Below are 13,330 nucleotides of genomic sequence, written 5' to 3'. Positions count from 1 at the left end.
AATGTGATCACCCGAATGGATACAACAACAGAAAAATAAGTTTCTTACTACGACTTGTGGAGGGTCTGTTGAAACCGTTGAGTTACAGACAAGAAAATCCTGGTGACAGGTGATATAATAATGAGTAGGGTACATGGCCTTAGCTTTTCGATCCAAACCGGACATTCTTCAGATGCATAAAACAAGTACATACAAATACATTTCCATATACATACAAGTACAAACAAAACAATATCCATATACGTTTATATTTTTTTGGCAAGAAAATGTGAAATGTGCTTAAGGGTTTTAATTTTGGTGTTGCCCGTGTAAGCACTGTGCATGTATACTCAGTACTTACCTGAGCTCTGTGAAAAAAAAATCACAGGCATAACACTCTAGTGGGATTCGAACCCATGACCTTTGCAATTGTTTGTCTTACCAACTAGAAAATAAATCACTACACAATAAGTCAAAACTTTTTCCGCTTTTGAACAAATCTTCCACCAGATCGGATATCTTTGTCTTCCTGTTGAGTACGAGGGCCGGGGGTCTGGGGATCAATCTGACCGCTGCGGATACGGTCATCTTCTACGACAGTGACTGGAATCCAACCGTAGACCAACAAGCCATGGACAGGGCTCATCGTCTCGGCCAGACCAAACAGGTTACTGTGTACCGGCTAATATGCAAGGGTACCATCGAGGAGAAGATCCTGCAACGAGCCAGGGAGAAAAGCGAGGTAGGGAACAGTTTGCTATTTTTTAATTGTCTTTTAAGTTTGCCCTGGCAATTGATATTGATTATTTTTCACTTTAGGTTAAACAAAGAGAAAATGGCTAGAGTGGTGTTTGAACCTGCGACACCCGAAATATCTGTCTAGTTTTATGTTATCTTTTTTCAATGGTGCCAAGTTACTTTCTGTTGATTATCGTCAGGCAAAATGTTATGTTTTTGAAAATGCAACGGCACTAAGGCATTTTTCCTTTGTGATGAGCACTTCTATGAGGAAATTGTACATTTCTATTGGAATATTTCAAAGGCACCAGGGGCACTGCGGCAATTGCATCTGTTGACTCTGTGAAGTATCCGGCCTGTATCATTCGTAAGGACCTTGTCGATTTTCCATTTATAACGGTTTTCATATCACACAAAGGGTACAGTGTGTGTGAGGGGTGCCAAGTGCATCCTTGCAGCAGGCCTGGGGCCAGTGATGGTAGTGTCGGGCTAGTAAACTCACAAATGCACAAGTCTATCGGTCTTGTGTTTTTCATTTGAATAATAATACCTCACTGTGTAACAAAAATGTTGTTCAAATGATGACTGATAAATATGTTTTAGATCTGTTGAGTATCAACGTATTCTTACCCATAAAGACAAATGAGAACAATGTTCTCATAGTGCTTGTTCAAGTAAAAATTGTAGGTATTTTTTTCTTCTTGTTTTGATTGTAGTTAGGAAATAACGATTCTGGTCCAGGAAAACTAACGGGTCATATGGTATTCGATCAATCAAATACGTGCCTCATTTACACAGCGATTTCGGCATGCGTAGATAAAGGCACTGGATACCCTCGGTAATGGTCAAAGACCAGTCTTCTCACTTGGTGTATACCAACATATGCATAAAATTAAAAATCTGTGAAAATTTTGGTTGGCTCAATTGGTCATGCAAGAAAATAATGACAGAAAAAAGCAATCCTTGTTGCACAAATGTGTGTGCTTTCAGATGCCCAATAAAAGGCTTCAGGCCTGAGGTCTTTCAATATTTGAGTTAGAAATTACCTCTTTCTCAAAAACTATGTTACTTCAGAGGGAGCCGTTTCTCACAATGTTTAATACTATCAACAGCTCTCCATTGCTCGTTACCAAGTAAGTTTTTATGCTGATAATTATTTTCAGTAATTACCAATAGTGTACAGTGCCTCTAAGGGCATCCTTTGCATAGGACAAGATATTTTCAAACAATAAATTCTTCATGTACACTGCCCTCAATTTGGAGCCTCTATGGAACTTGGTCACCCATTTCAGACTGTTGGATGGCTGTGTCATCATGTACTGAAGAATAGCACATCCTTAGCAAGACCCTAGCAACAATGGACCGTTTCGGCTTTCCACTGAGCTCCGCCCACCGCACACGTGAGCAAGACACGTGTACGAGCACTCCAAATGACATTCTGCACGATTCTGCCGCGCGTGCCAAATTTACGCGCACGCATGACCGAGTTTGTCCGACCACAATCATTGCTGTGATTGGTCAAATGGGTGAACGGGTACAGTTTGATTGACGGGCCGGATCGGTCCATTGTAGCCATAGCTGCCAATTTGGCTAAGACCTTTGTTTTGCCTCATTTGAGCAGGCCTGGAGGCCATCAAGGTCATCCAGGCCTGTATGCTTTGTTTTTGAAAGGGCACGGGCACCAAGGCATTTTCTCCTTGGTAAAGGGCACCCTATTAGGAAATTATAGTTTTCTACTGAAGCATTTCCAAGGCACCAAAGCACCTGTGGGCATGGAGGCAATGGCCTTCGTTGTGGAGGCAATCGCCTTCGTTGCCTCCTTCAAGTATCAGGCATGGCCTCCATTTCTTTTATCGTGGTCTTGATGCCCCAGCCCTGAAAAAAAATGTCATGTCCCTAAAAAACCAGGTCACAGACACTCTGATACTACAACAGAAGTAATGCCTCTCTCACAAACATTTTAATGCTCCTTCAAATTAACTTCAAGTTTTAGCAACACTAGCGTCCTTCTCTGAGAGTAGTGTGTTTGACTTTATCCTGAAATAATGTGTTTGGTTGTTCTTCGATTCTAAATCGTTACTTTTCTCATTGTCAGTATTTTGCGTAGTTTCACTATGTTTTATTGACTACTAACTAACTAATAGAGAGACCGCCAGCATAGGGCTGGATAGCTCAGTTGGTAGAGTGCCGGTAGATCAATTCGGAAGTCTTTGGTTTAAATCCCACTCCAGTAAATTTGTTTTTGTTCAAAACTCAAAAACTGTTTCAGTGACACTTAGAAAAGCTGATAGCTTCCAGTCAAATTTATTTTGACTTTGTATTTTTGTTTTGGTATATTGTATTTATATACAAAATTCCTGTCTAAAGTTTGCTTTCAAGGTCGACAGGTCTAGCTTGATTGTTGTCATTGCAATGTATAAAAGGGTATTAAAGGGAGGGAAGCTAAGGCATAATTAATCATTTGCCCCGTGATCAAAGCTTTTGTGCTCTGAAAACAGCCACTGTAACAAAGACATATTGCCATTTTAAGTATTTGTGCTTCAAGATAGGGCCCTATGTGTAGATTGGTTTTTGTCAACGTAAAGCTGGTTTTATAGGCAACATAAAAGATACAATAAAAGTCACCTGCAAAAGTTTCAGCGAAATTCAGTGTATATTATCTGCTGAGAAATCAGCAAAAAAATGCACTGTATTTTCACAAGAATGTTGAGTCCATCCACGTTCAACAATGTGGCAGCGTGTACTAATTGCATCTCTGGCAACAGCATTCACAAACGAACACCCGCTCCAAACAATCTCATTGAAATGAATCATTTGAAAATAAATTGTTTATAGCATTGGTCGATCGATCATCGAAGAATTATTTGTAAAGCCCACCTGGAAACTCTCAAATCCTACTTGAAACCATTACTTTATAAATCACACAATCATCTGATAGCCCTGGAGGTAACATAATTTGGACACAGTAGTGCTGTTATTGTAATATCATTACTTTGTCAGGATTACCTTTAAAAATAAAGCTGTAAAAACTCGCCCCGGAACAGAAACCAGATTTTTCTCATTTTTGGGGGTGGATGGGAAACGTGACCAGAAACCAGAAACAGGCGAGCGGGCATCGGTTTACCCAAAGTTGGTTTGTTTAACACCTCGGACAAGGGGCACCCTACTGTGACCCTTCACACCTAGAGTCATTGTGAGTCCATCAGATAGAGGTCGTGGCTCTCCATGCTTGACCTGGCTGGAAGACTCAGCCCACCTGTATACCTGTAGACAATTAGACACAGAAGGGCCGGCTTTTTGTGTTGTTCGCCGACACCCTGGGCCCCTCACACCTTTATCCCCTCGGTTTGGAAAGTACATCAACTAAAAAAGCCGGCATCCCTCCTGCTGCCAGAAGGCTGTCCAGGTGCATACCTGAAGACAATTACCGTCGGAGGAAGCGGTCAGGCCTGTTGATGGTTGGGGAGCTGTTTGCAGCCTTCTGACACGTACTCTATCAAGCGGCAATTATAAACCTAGGGGGACCCTGAAGCTCCTGAACAAACAGTGGGTCTCTCATGTTGTGTATCTAAGCGGTGGGTTTATGTACACCTACTCTGTGTCTCCCCTACTGGTTTCTCAACCGGGGAGCTGAGAGTTAGCACTTAATGTCCCGCTAAGTTGCTCAACTTATCACATAGCCATTATTGTATTAGCGGCAGTGCCTCAGAGGCTTTGTAGGGGTTTTAACTTCTGTGTGCACTGGCCATGAGGTCAAGGATCTCACTGTTTAAGCTTGCTTAGCATGAGTAGTCTGCTCAGCAAGTTACAGTGCCTGCCAGTGAACAAGCAGTTTGGACATGAATATCCAATGCTGATCACTAGAAAGCTCAAAGCAGAAGTTTTGAATTACTGTGGTTATCAGCTGATATAATTGGAACCATGGCCGATTATTAAGGACAGTCTTTAATTAATTGTGCCAATGGCTAAGTTTTGGGAATTAGTTTTGCAGGGTTTTTTTTGTCTTTGAAATTTGTTTGTTTATTGAAGTGATTGTTCAGTTCTTTGAAAATTCATTGTTACAAAAGATAAATAGATATTTAAAAAATGTTTCATGGATAAAGCAAAAACCCAAATTGTTTTAAGAAGTAATTTCTTCTTTTGACCTGATTGTCACTTGACAAAATTTGTATATGTTTTCCCAGAACAATTTTTTACATATGGTGCTGTTTCAACATGAAAAAACATACAAAAAACTTGAACATATATGCTACATTCAATGTACAAAATACAAGTAACTTACAATGTTGTTTGGCTGATGGACGCAAAATAAAATTTTGAATGATTTTGTCAAGTGAAAATCAGGTCAAAAGAAGAAAATTACTTCCTAGAACAATTTGGGTTTTTGATATATCCGTGACTTATCATGGGCCTTGATTGAATGGAACTTTTTAACTTTCTTGAATGCATAAAAGTACCCGTTTAAAATTGAAGTCTAAATTTGGGGGTCAAATCAGCCAAATATTTGATCTGGCATCTTTAAGATCCAAAGTGTTCGATTTGCAAAAATACTCAAGCAGATCTCCAGGCCAAATTGGTGCGGGCAAGCGTTCGTCATTTGGTTTCTTAGATTTCACAATCTAAAAAGTGTGCCTTTATCCTAGATAAAAGCAATAAGAAACTCTATATTGACACCCGAGATGTAATAATTTCTCCACGTGTAACACGAAACACCTCAAGCTTTCTGTTATATTCTGAATAGCTCTGTAATTATTTGACAAATTTATAAAGACTAACCAAAAGCAAGGGATGGCAGTTCAATCTGACTTTTTTAAGTGCAAAAAAAAAATAGACACAAAATACACATGTAAAAAGTGCCCATGACAATGAGGGTGACATCACCGGTCAAATATTTCCCCGCTAACTGTCTAGAGTAAGGAAACCCCTCTCGGCAATCGGAGAACAAACAGGTATAAAATTTTATACTTTATTGGAGGGAGGATTAAGCAAAGTCTCTGTTTACGCAGCCGGTGTCTTTCAATCAATTAACCTTTGAACTCTAGTGGTGACAGGTAACATGTTCATCAGCTTTTTTTTTTGCTTTTTTTTTGAGGGGGGGGGGGGGGGGGGGCTTCTTTCTCTTCTCTCTCGCTCTCTTTGGTCCGTCCCCAACATTTTTTCTGCCCCAAGGGCCAGAGGGCATGTCAAGACTCCCTGAAATAAGATTAGGCGGTTGTCCGTTTCCAGGTGACATGTTTGGATTCACAACAGGGCCTTGGACCTCATTCACAAATACTACACAGAAAAAAAACCTAAGTGACTTTAAGGACAACCTTGTTTCTTGGGGCGTTGCTCTTAGGGATCAGACTACTAAAACAGGGGGGGGGGAGAGTAGTGTGTATATCGCTCCTCAAGTCTTGCTTGTACATAATGATGTGGTTTCCACCTTATGTGGTTAGATGTGTCTGAATAGCTGTGTTCTGAAACACCAGAAGAAAAAAAAAAAACCTTCAAGTTAAAAGCCTGTGGGATATTGTTAGTATGTTTTAAAGGTATGAGAGTCATTGACTTTTCACATTCAAGTTCAGCGGGAAATGGCGCCTCCGTTTATTACAATCTGCATTCCGACTGTAGACACAAATCAAATCAACCAGTCTTGTTTCTTGGTTGCTTAACAGGAACGGGAAATTTCAAACTTAAAAACTGAATGCAGACTTTTTCTATCAGCCTTATGGAAAAATAGCTGTTATTTTCTTCATACAACCGTAGCTCCAAAATTTGTGTTTTCGCAAGACTGTTTTTAGGCGGTTTAGTAGTAACTGTGCAGTTTGTGATAACTGTGTAATGACAAACATGTACAGCCAATGGTTTCAACTGCCTGTTACAATTTGTTGGCCAATCGAATAGCTTTGGGATTGCTCCCTCATGTTCAGGAATATTCGGCCATAAAATGGTATAAATTACTTCTGCTGGGACAAAATATTGTATTTGCATTGCCAGCAGAAGGTCACAGAACCCTGTGTCATACACTGAAAGAAACGTTTTCATTGTTAGTTTTTTAATTTGTACAAATCAGATTTCAATAGTAATTTGGTGTTACCATTCACTGGAAATTATTGGTCTTTATCCCCAATTCAATTATGACCTTATATTCCAGGCCTGGAATTACATGCAGGCCATGGAGGTCACGGCCTCCGTACAGATGCCCCTGGTCTTGGCCTTGTTGCCCTTCTGAAGTTCCCCATTGACTTTAAGATTTTCCAATGAAAGTGCCCTTTGCAAAATGAAAATAGCCTTGCCCTTTCAACATGTTCAAAAATGAAATTCCAGGCCTGATATTCAATTGTTAACGGTAACCGCTGCTATTTACAAGATTCAAAACTAGCCTGTCGTCACCAGGCAGGTTTGGTGGTCTTGTGGTTAAGATGTTGGCTCTAGAATGCTGGGGGTCATGGGTTCCAACCCCACCCCAGTATTATGCCTACAGGATTTGGGAAAGGAGTGTTCAGTGCTAATATCACACATCGGTTTATGATCAAACCAAATTATCACGCCTGATACTTCACGGAGGCAACAAAGGCGATTGCCACCATGCCCCCTGGCCATGGTGCCTAGGTGCCAGGTGCCCTTGAAATGCTCCAGTAGAAACTTACAATTTCCTTATAGAGTCATAGGGTGCCCTTTACCAACGAGAAAATGCCTTGGACCCCTTGCCCTCTCAAAAACTAACCATACAGTCCTGAGTTAATATTATATATCTTTGATTCATTAATTACAGATTTCAAAATGTTGATGAATGATCAAAGTAGGATTCAATTTTGGACAGGTGACTTTTCAGTGTGTGGGTTCTCTCTGGCAGAAGTCAAAATCAGCTGGATAAACAATTATATTAAAAAGAACAACTGATATTCTACCCACAGTATTGATACCAATTGCAATTTGATCCCAAAGTACTGAGAGATTATATACACATCTGGCTAGTTCATAAAGCAACTTTGCACAACTTCTGCTTCATTACAGCCATATGTCAGGCCTAAGTGTCTCTATTTCCCTACAGATATATAAATACACATTCTACGTAATTTTTCAGGATTGTGGTTCAAATCACACTACAGAAATAGAAACTAAATGGACTCACATTTCAATCCTAATAGGAGACTCCATCCCAAAGGAAACTCAAATACCCGCGATCAGTTTTAGCGATATTTAGTCTGTAAATGCCTTTGTGTTTTATGGGAGCCGTGGGAATTGCACACTGATGCAGAGGGAAGTTTCACATCTAGCTTTTGGAGGGGAATAAGAGTCTGTACATTGTAGTACTTTGTTTTCATTTGTACATGTAGTTGTAGTAATCTTGTACATGGCTGCCGCCTCTCCTCGATTATGCAGAAAGTTCCCTCAAACTAAACCAATCTGTCCACGTTTTAATTACTAAATTTTTTAGAGTCTCACTGGTTGTGGAAACTTCTATACATCGTTGGAACTTGTTTGTATGGGAACATAGTAGGCTGGAAGTTTTCAGTGGTTGCTGATATTCAATCCCACAAAAAAAAAAAAGAACCAGACTATTTTTCCTTCCAGCCTCGGTTTGGTTACATTGATTCAGATAGGAAAAAATCAAGTTGACCGCAGGATTAGGTGTATTTATGTTTGTTCTCTTCCTGCGATGGACACATGCACTTGAAGTCCAAAAATTTATCCATTTTGTCCTTTTGGACCAGCATCAGCAGAACTGTGTTCCTGATCACCATGGCCAATTTCATAAAACTGTTTAGCAGAAAATAATGCTTGGCAAATTCCTTTACTTAGCAAGAAATGAGTGGGATACCAGTCACTGCAATGTTAAATATACGTTATTTTGGCTGGTAACCTATTTTTAGCTAAGCAAGCGTTCTTTTGTGCTTACAGGCTTTATGAAACTTGGTCCAGGAGTCTTTTAAAGGGAAGGTACACGTTTGGTAACTGTCAAATACCAGGATTCTCACTTGTTGTATCCCAACATAAGCATAAAATAACAAGCCTGTGAAAATTTGAGCTAAACTGGTCATCAAAGTTGCGAAAAAATGATGAGAGAAAAAACACCCTTGTTGGACGAATTTGTGTGCTTTCAGATAGGAATAAAAGAATTCTGGCTAGAAGTCTTTTATTATTTTAGTGAGAAATGACCTCTTTCTCAAAATCTATGCTACTTCAGAGGGGAGCCGTTTCCCACAATGTTTTATACTATCAACAGCTCACCAATGCTCATTACCAAGTCAGTTTTTAAGTTAATATTTGTTTTTGAGTAATTACCAAACGTGTACCTTCCCTTTAATAGATATTATTATTATGATGGTGATTATTTGATATAAGAAGATGATTGACTTCTCATCTTGAACCTTCCACAGATCCAGCGTATGGTCATCACCGGAGGACAGTTCAAACCAGAGCAGCTCAAGCCCAAGGAAGTCGTCTCTCTCCTACTGGACAATGAGGAGATTGAAATGAAATGTAAGAATGAAACACTTTCTTACTTGCACCTCTTTCCCAACGACCCCATAATAATAATATAAATTATTTTCATACATGTAGCATCTTATCCAAGGTTTCAAAGCGCTTCACAAAAATACAAAATAAACTACACTCATCAAATCTTACAATTTATAACCAGATAAGCAATACAATACATACCTATACAATTTAGGAATTTAAAAAGCGTTGATTAAAACACAAGAATGTTGATGACATATTCATGTTCTGGGGTTTCCCTCCATGTTTTTCCCCTTCCCCCTGGTCACCTTAGCTTTTTAACTGTGTTTTGTTGTGTGTGTTCGTTGCTTAAAAACCCTTTGCTAAACACACAAAAAAACAAAACACCAGGATATCAGCCACAACTGCTGCATGGTATTTGGGCTGGTAAAGTTGATCTGGTAAGCAGACATTTTGTTGTGCTAAGCTTGTTTTATTAATGTCCATAATGTCCTTTATTATTGTCTGTTTCTTAAATTGTGGCATCAGGAGATTAACTCAATAGTATTTTAGTTTGTTTTGAAATCCATCAGTGGTGCTTCTTTTTTGTGTTTTTTTTTCTCTCCGGTGTATATGTTTTCTTTATCATTCTCATTTTTGTACTTTGCATTTTACATGTGAAATTAATAAATTAAATGAAATGAAATGAAAAAACTTGTTGTGCATAAGCAGCCCGATGAGTTTTGGCCCTGACAAACTGAGTCTGTCATAAATGTCAACATTATTTTTCATTCCATTGTATCCCACATCGTCACCTCAATACAGTTTGTTTTATCCGTTGAAAGGAGCCTTTCACAATTCCCTCTGAAAGTGCTGGCAGTGGTTTCACAGACAGAACAATCCAGCAAATAGCAGACATTGTTGGCATTTTTTATCCTCATCTTGGATAAAAGAGCAAGAACTTCTGCGTTTGTTTGCTGACAATTTTATATTATGTACTTAAAAAAAAAGAGACTTTAAAAAACTTGAATCGTTGAACTTGTGGCTTGGATATAATGAAAACCCTTGTTATGAAAGAATACATTGCACTTGTATTGTACACATGTCGCTATTAATCAACCATCTCCAAACACACATACAAACACTTGTGTTTTTATCTTAGACACCCTCAAGATGGGCGAGATGGGAAATGAACAGATGTAACACATCTTTTCCCAAACTCTACACCATTAAATCATTTCTGTGTGCGAGTGTTGGATATACTCCAGTTGGCGTTGTCAATAGAACATTTGTGCTCCATCATTGCCCTGATCGGTTGCTTTTTTTTTCTTTTGTTTTTTTAAAGAGTAGAATAATGTTTGTTCTGCTTTTCTCACGAATGTTTCATCATGTGGCACACTTTCCAAACGACCTTCCTTGGCCGTCATAAATTTCCCCGCAGAGAAATTCCTTTGGAAGTTTCAGATTTATTGCCCATTGGAAGTGCTTGTATGTGTCCGTGCACACCCATAAAAGGAAATCGAAGAACAAATGTCTTAATCCTGAGAATTCTTTTCAGGAGGACACAGGATGATTCAAACAACTTTGCAAATTAAGTCAACCATCAAAAGTTTTATCAGTTTTCTTTAATACTTGTTTGAAGGGTTGTATTAAAACTTCACAATCAGTTAAAAGGAAGTTGTAAAGTTCTCTAGTTTAAAGGGTGGGCAAAATAAAGGTAATATTAAAAATAATGAGTTCATAGATGTGTACTTAACTTACTTGGTGAAAAAAAAGTTGGTCATGGTGGAAAATATCCCTTTAAAATAATTTTGCCTGAAAGAAGACCAAAGCAGAATGTTTGAAAACAGTGAAAGCATGTGGGTTTTTTCTCACTATTTGCTTGTCAAGCTTAAAATTTTACAGGGCTGTTAATTATGTATATCTGTTGGAGAGCACTAAATGAATAATTTTTCTTCTTTGATATCGTTTGTGTATAGTTGAAACAACAAAATCCTTCTTCCCTAAGGCAAAATAGCAACAACAAAAAATTAAGAGTCCCCTCCCCCCACTTCCTTTTAAGAGGCCGCCTCCTTTTTGTCATAAAAAAGGATACATTTAAACAATTTCACATGAAAAAAATAAGAATTTTGAAAAAGGCCATTCAGTTTCTTTAAAAATGTGTTGGGCAGCTTTTTGGGGAAAAAAGGCCCTCCTCTTTCCTTTTCAAAAAGGCAGTCAGTAATATTTTATTTTAATTTTTCCTCTGAAGTTCATGAACGACAGCGTGAGAAGAAGTTAACTGAAGAGCGCTATCGGGCCAAGGATCGGAAGAGGAAGAGGGACAAGTACGCTGAACTGGTAGGTCAATCTCTCGGCTTGAAACTACAGCTGGAATTTCTCATCACACTCATTTTTCAAGCTTTACGTGCCGCAACATTAGACTGAATTCCTTGTCATTGTTCAACCAAAAATATAGTTAGAATTTGAAAATATGATGTCAAAATATAATTGTTCATACTACTCATTTATTGAAGTTATTCTCATGTCAATGAAATGTAAAGCTATGAATTCTTAGTTTGGCCTTGCAATTCTTAGTTTGAATATAATTTGTGATAGACTGGCAGACTATGGTGCCCTCAACCTAATTATATAAATCATGTTTTATGCTTGGAAGCCATTCAGAATAGTCAATGTTTAAATAAAAAAAGTTGATATTCCAGAGTTATAGAGTATTATCTGATGTTATTTACTACCATCATAAGTATTGTGTCAAGTGAATAAAAGATGGTAAGATATTTTGTTTTCGACAACCCACATACGCATATGAAATTTAGCATGCACAATTTTTGCAAAGATATGACAAGAAATAACTGCAAATCTATTAAACTCAACATTCCTTTCCTATTTCTGAATTTAATTCTTTTAGAAGAAAGATACCGACAAGAAGCTGAAGGGGGATGTGTTAGCTGCTCCCCTGGTAGGAGGACCACTGGTGTCCGACAGCACCAATGTATCCATCGATGGTGAAGACTCTATGATTAGCTTAGACTCTGGAGTTCCGAGCCCCCTCAGTGTGGTGAGTTGAAACCCTAAACACTTCTCAATTTGTAGGATTTGAAACTTTGCATGGTGGAAAGACGATAAAAATAGTAGGGTTTGCGATAACACCGTGTAATGATAATCTCTTTATGAGTTGGGGTGGTTATGAAAAGAACAGTTTCAGAACTACCCCAACTCATTAAGAGATTATAATTACATGGCGTACCGCAAACCTTACTATAACTTCTCAATTTAATTTGGGTTGAACAAAGACAAATTAAGTAGAGAGCCGGTGCAGTACTCGGGAGGTGGTAGGTTCTGGTCCAGCTCAAGTAAAATTGTTCTTTGTTCAACCCCAAAATTTATTACAAATTTATGGTTTATTTGACATTTTGAATGAGAAGTTGCATCGCGCTAAGGTGAGCCCTTGCTTTACGGCAGTAACAGGTTGAATTGCCCCTGACTGGTGGCACCCCGGAACGAAAATATATTGAGGAAATAGGGAGACTGCCAATATAGGGCTACATAGCTCAGTTGGTAAAGCACCAGCACAGTAGTCCAGAAGGATGAGGTTCAAATCCTGCTCTTGTAAATTTGTCTTTGTTCGACTCCATATATAAGTAAAAATTTATATTTAATAAAAAGCAATAGTATTTGGTGTATGTTCCCTTCACCGATGTGTGAAAATCACCTTACACTCTGCACTTTTCCAATCATATTCTACTAAAAAATCTAAGATCACTTAATTTTTGATTCGCAACCATCAATCACTTAGTCTGGACTGAGAAAGCTGGCTTTTGATAGCTTCTACATCACTTTATCAATTAGTCAGGTTGATGAGGATTCCGTAAAGTAGATCATAGATTAAAGTGAAGGTCGTTCAACATTGGCAGCAACATGTAACATCTATAAACCTCTCCGTAGATTTTAAATACTACATTATTTTGTGTTAAGCCCGGTTCATACTTCCTGCGAATGCGAAGCAAATTTTGACGTCACTTGGCTGTTTTCGCAGGTTTTCAAATATAAAAGCTGTATAAGAACTGCTCTCAGTGATTGACCCAAGGGCCAAATATCATGCCTGCAGTTTGCAACAGCTACCTCCACTTTCCTTTCAAAGTGTGTAAGAAAAACATCCCTCAAAAAGGCAAGCTCTGTGTCAAGT

General features: G+C 38.6%; 1 protein-coding gene across 5 annotated transcripts in view; it reads left to right on the top strand.

Moving 5' to 3' along the window:
* LOC139934374 (chromatin-remodeling ATPase INO80-like) overlaps positions 1 to 13,330 on the top strand; it is a 133,146-nt gene that overhangs the window by 23,784 nt on the left and 96,032 nt on the right. For all 5 annotated transcript variants that reach the window (XR_011785780.1, XM_071930798.1, XM_071931522.1 and 2 more), the window contains 4 exons: positions 490 to 721; positions 9,084 to 9,186; positions 11,396 to 11,484; positions 12,053 to 12,202. Coding sequence is in view for 4 of the 5 variants with exons in the window: in XM_071930798.1 (XP_071786899.1) it covers positions 490 to 721; positions 9,084 to 9,186; positions 11,396 to 11,484; positions 12,053 to 12,202 (574 nt within the window). In the remaining variant the exon portion in view is untranslated. The remainder of the gene's footprint in view (positions 1 to 489; positions 722 to 9,083; positions 9,187 to 11,395; positions 11,485 to 12,052; positions 12,203 to 13,330) is intronic.

Source organism: Asterias amurensis, chromosome 1, assembly GCF_032118995.1.
Source record: "Asterias amurensis chromosome 1, ASM3211899v1".
Taxonomy (NCBI): domain Eukaryota; kingdom Metazoa; phylum Echinodermata; class Asteroidea; order Forcipulatida; family Asteriidae; genus Asterias; species Asterias amurensis.
The sequence above is the reverse complement of the archived record's forward strand: the minus strand, read 5'-3'. Positions and strand labels throughout refer to the sequence as shown.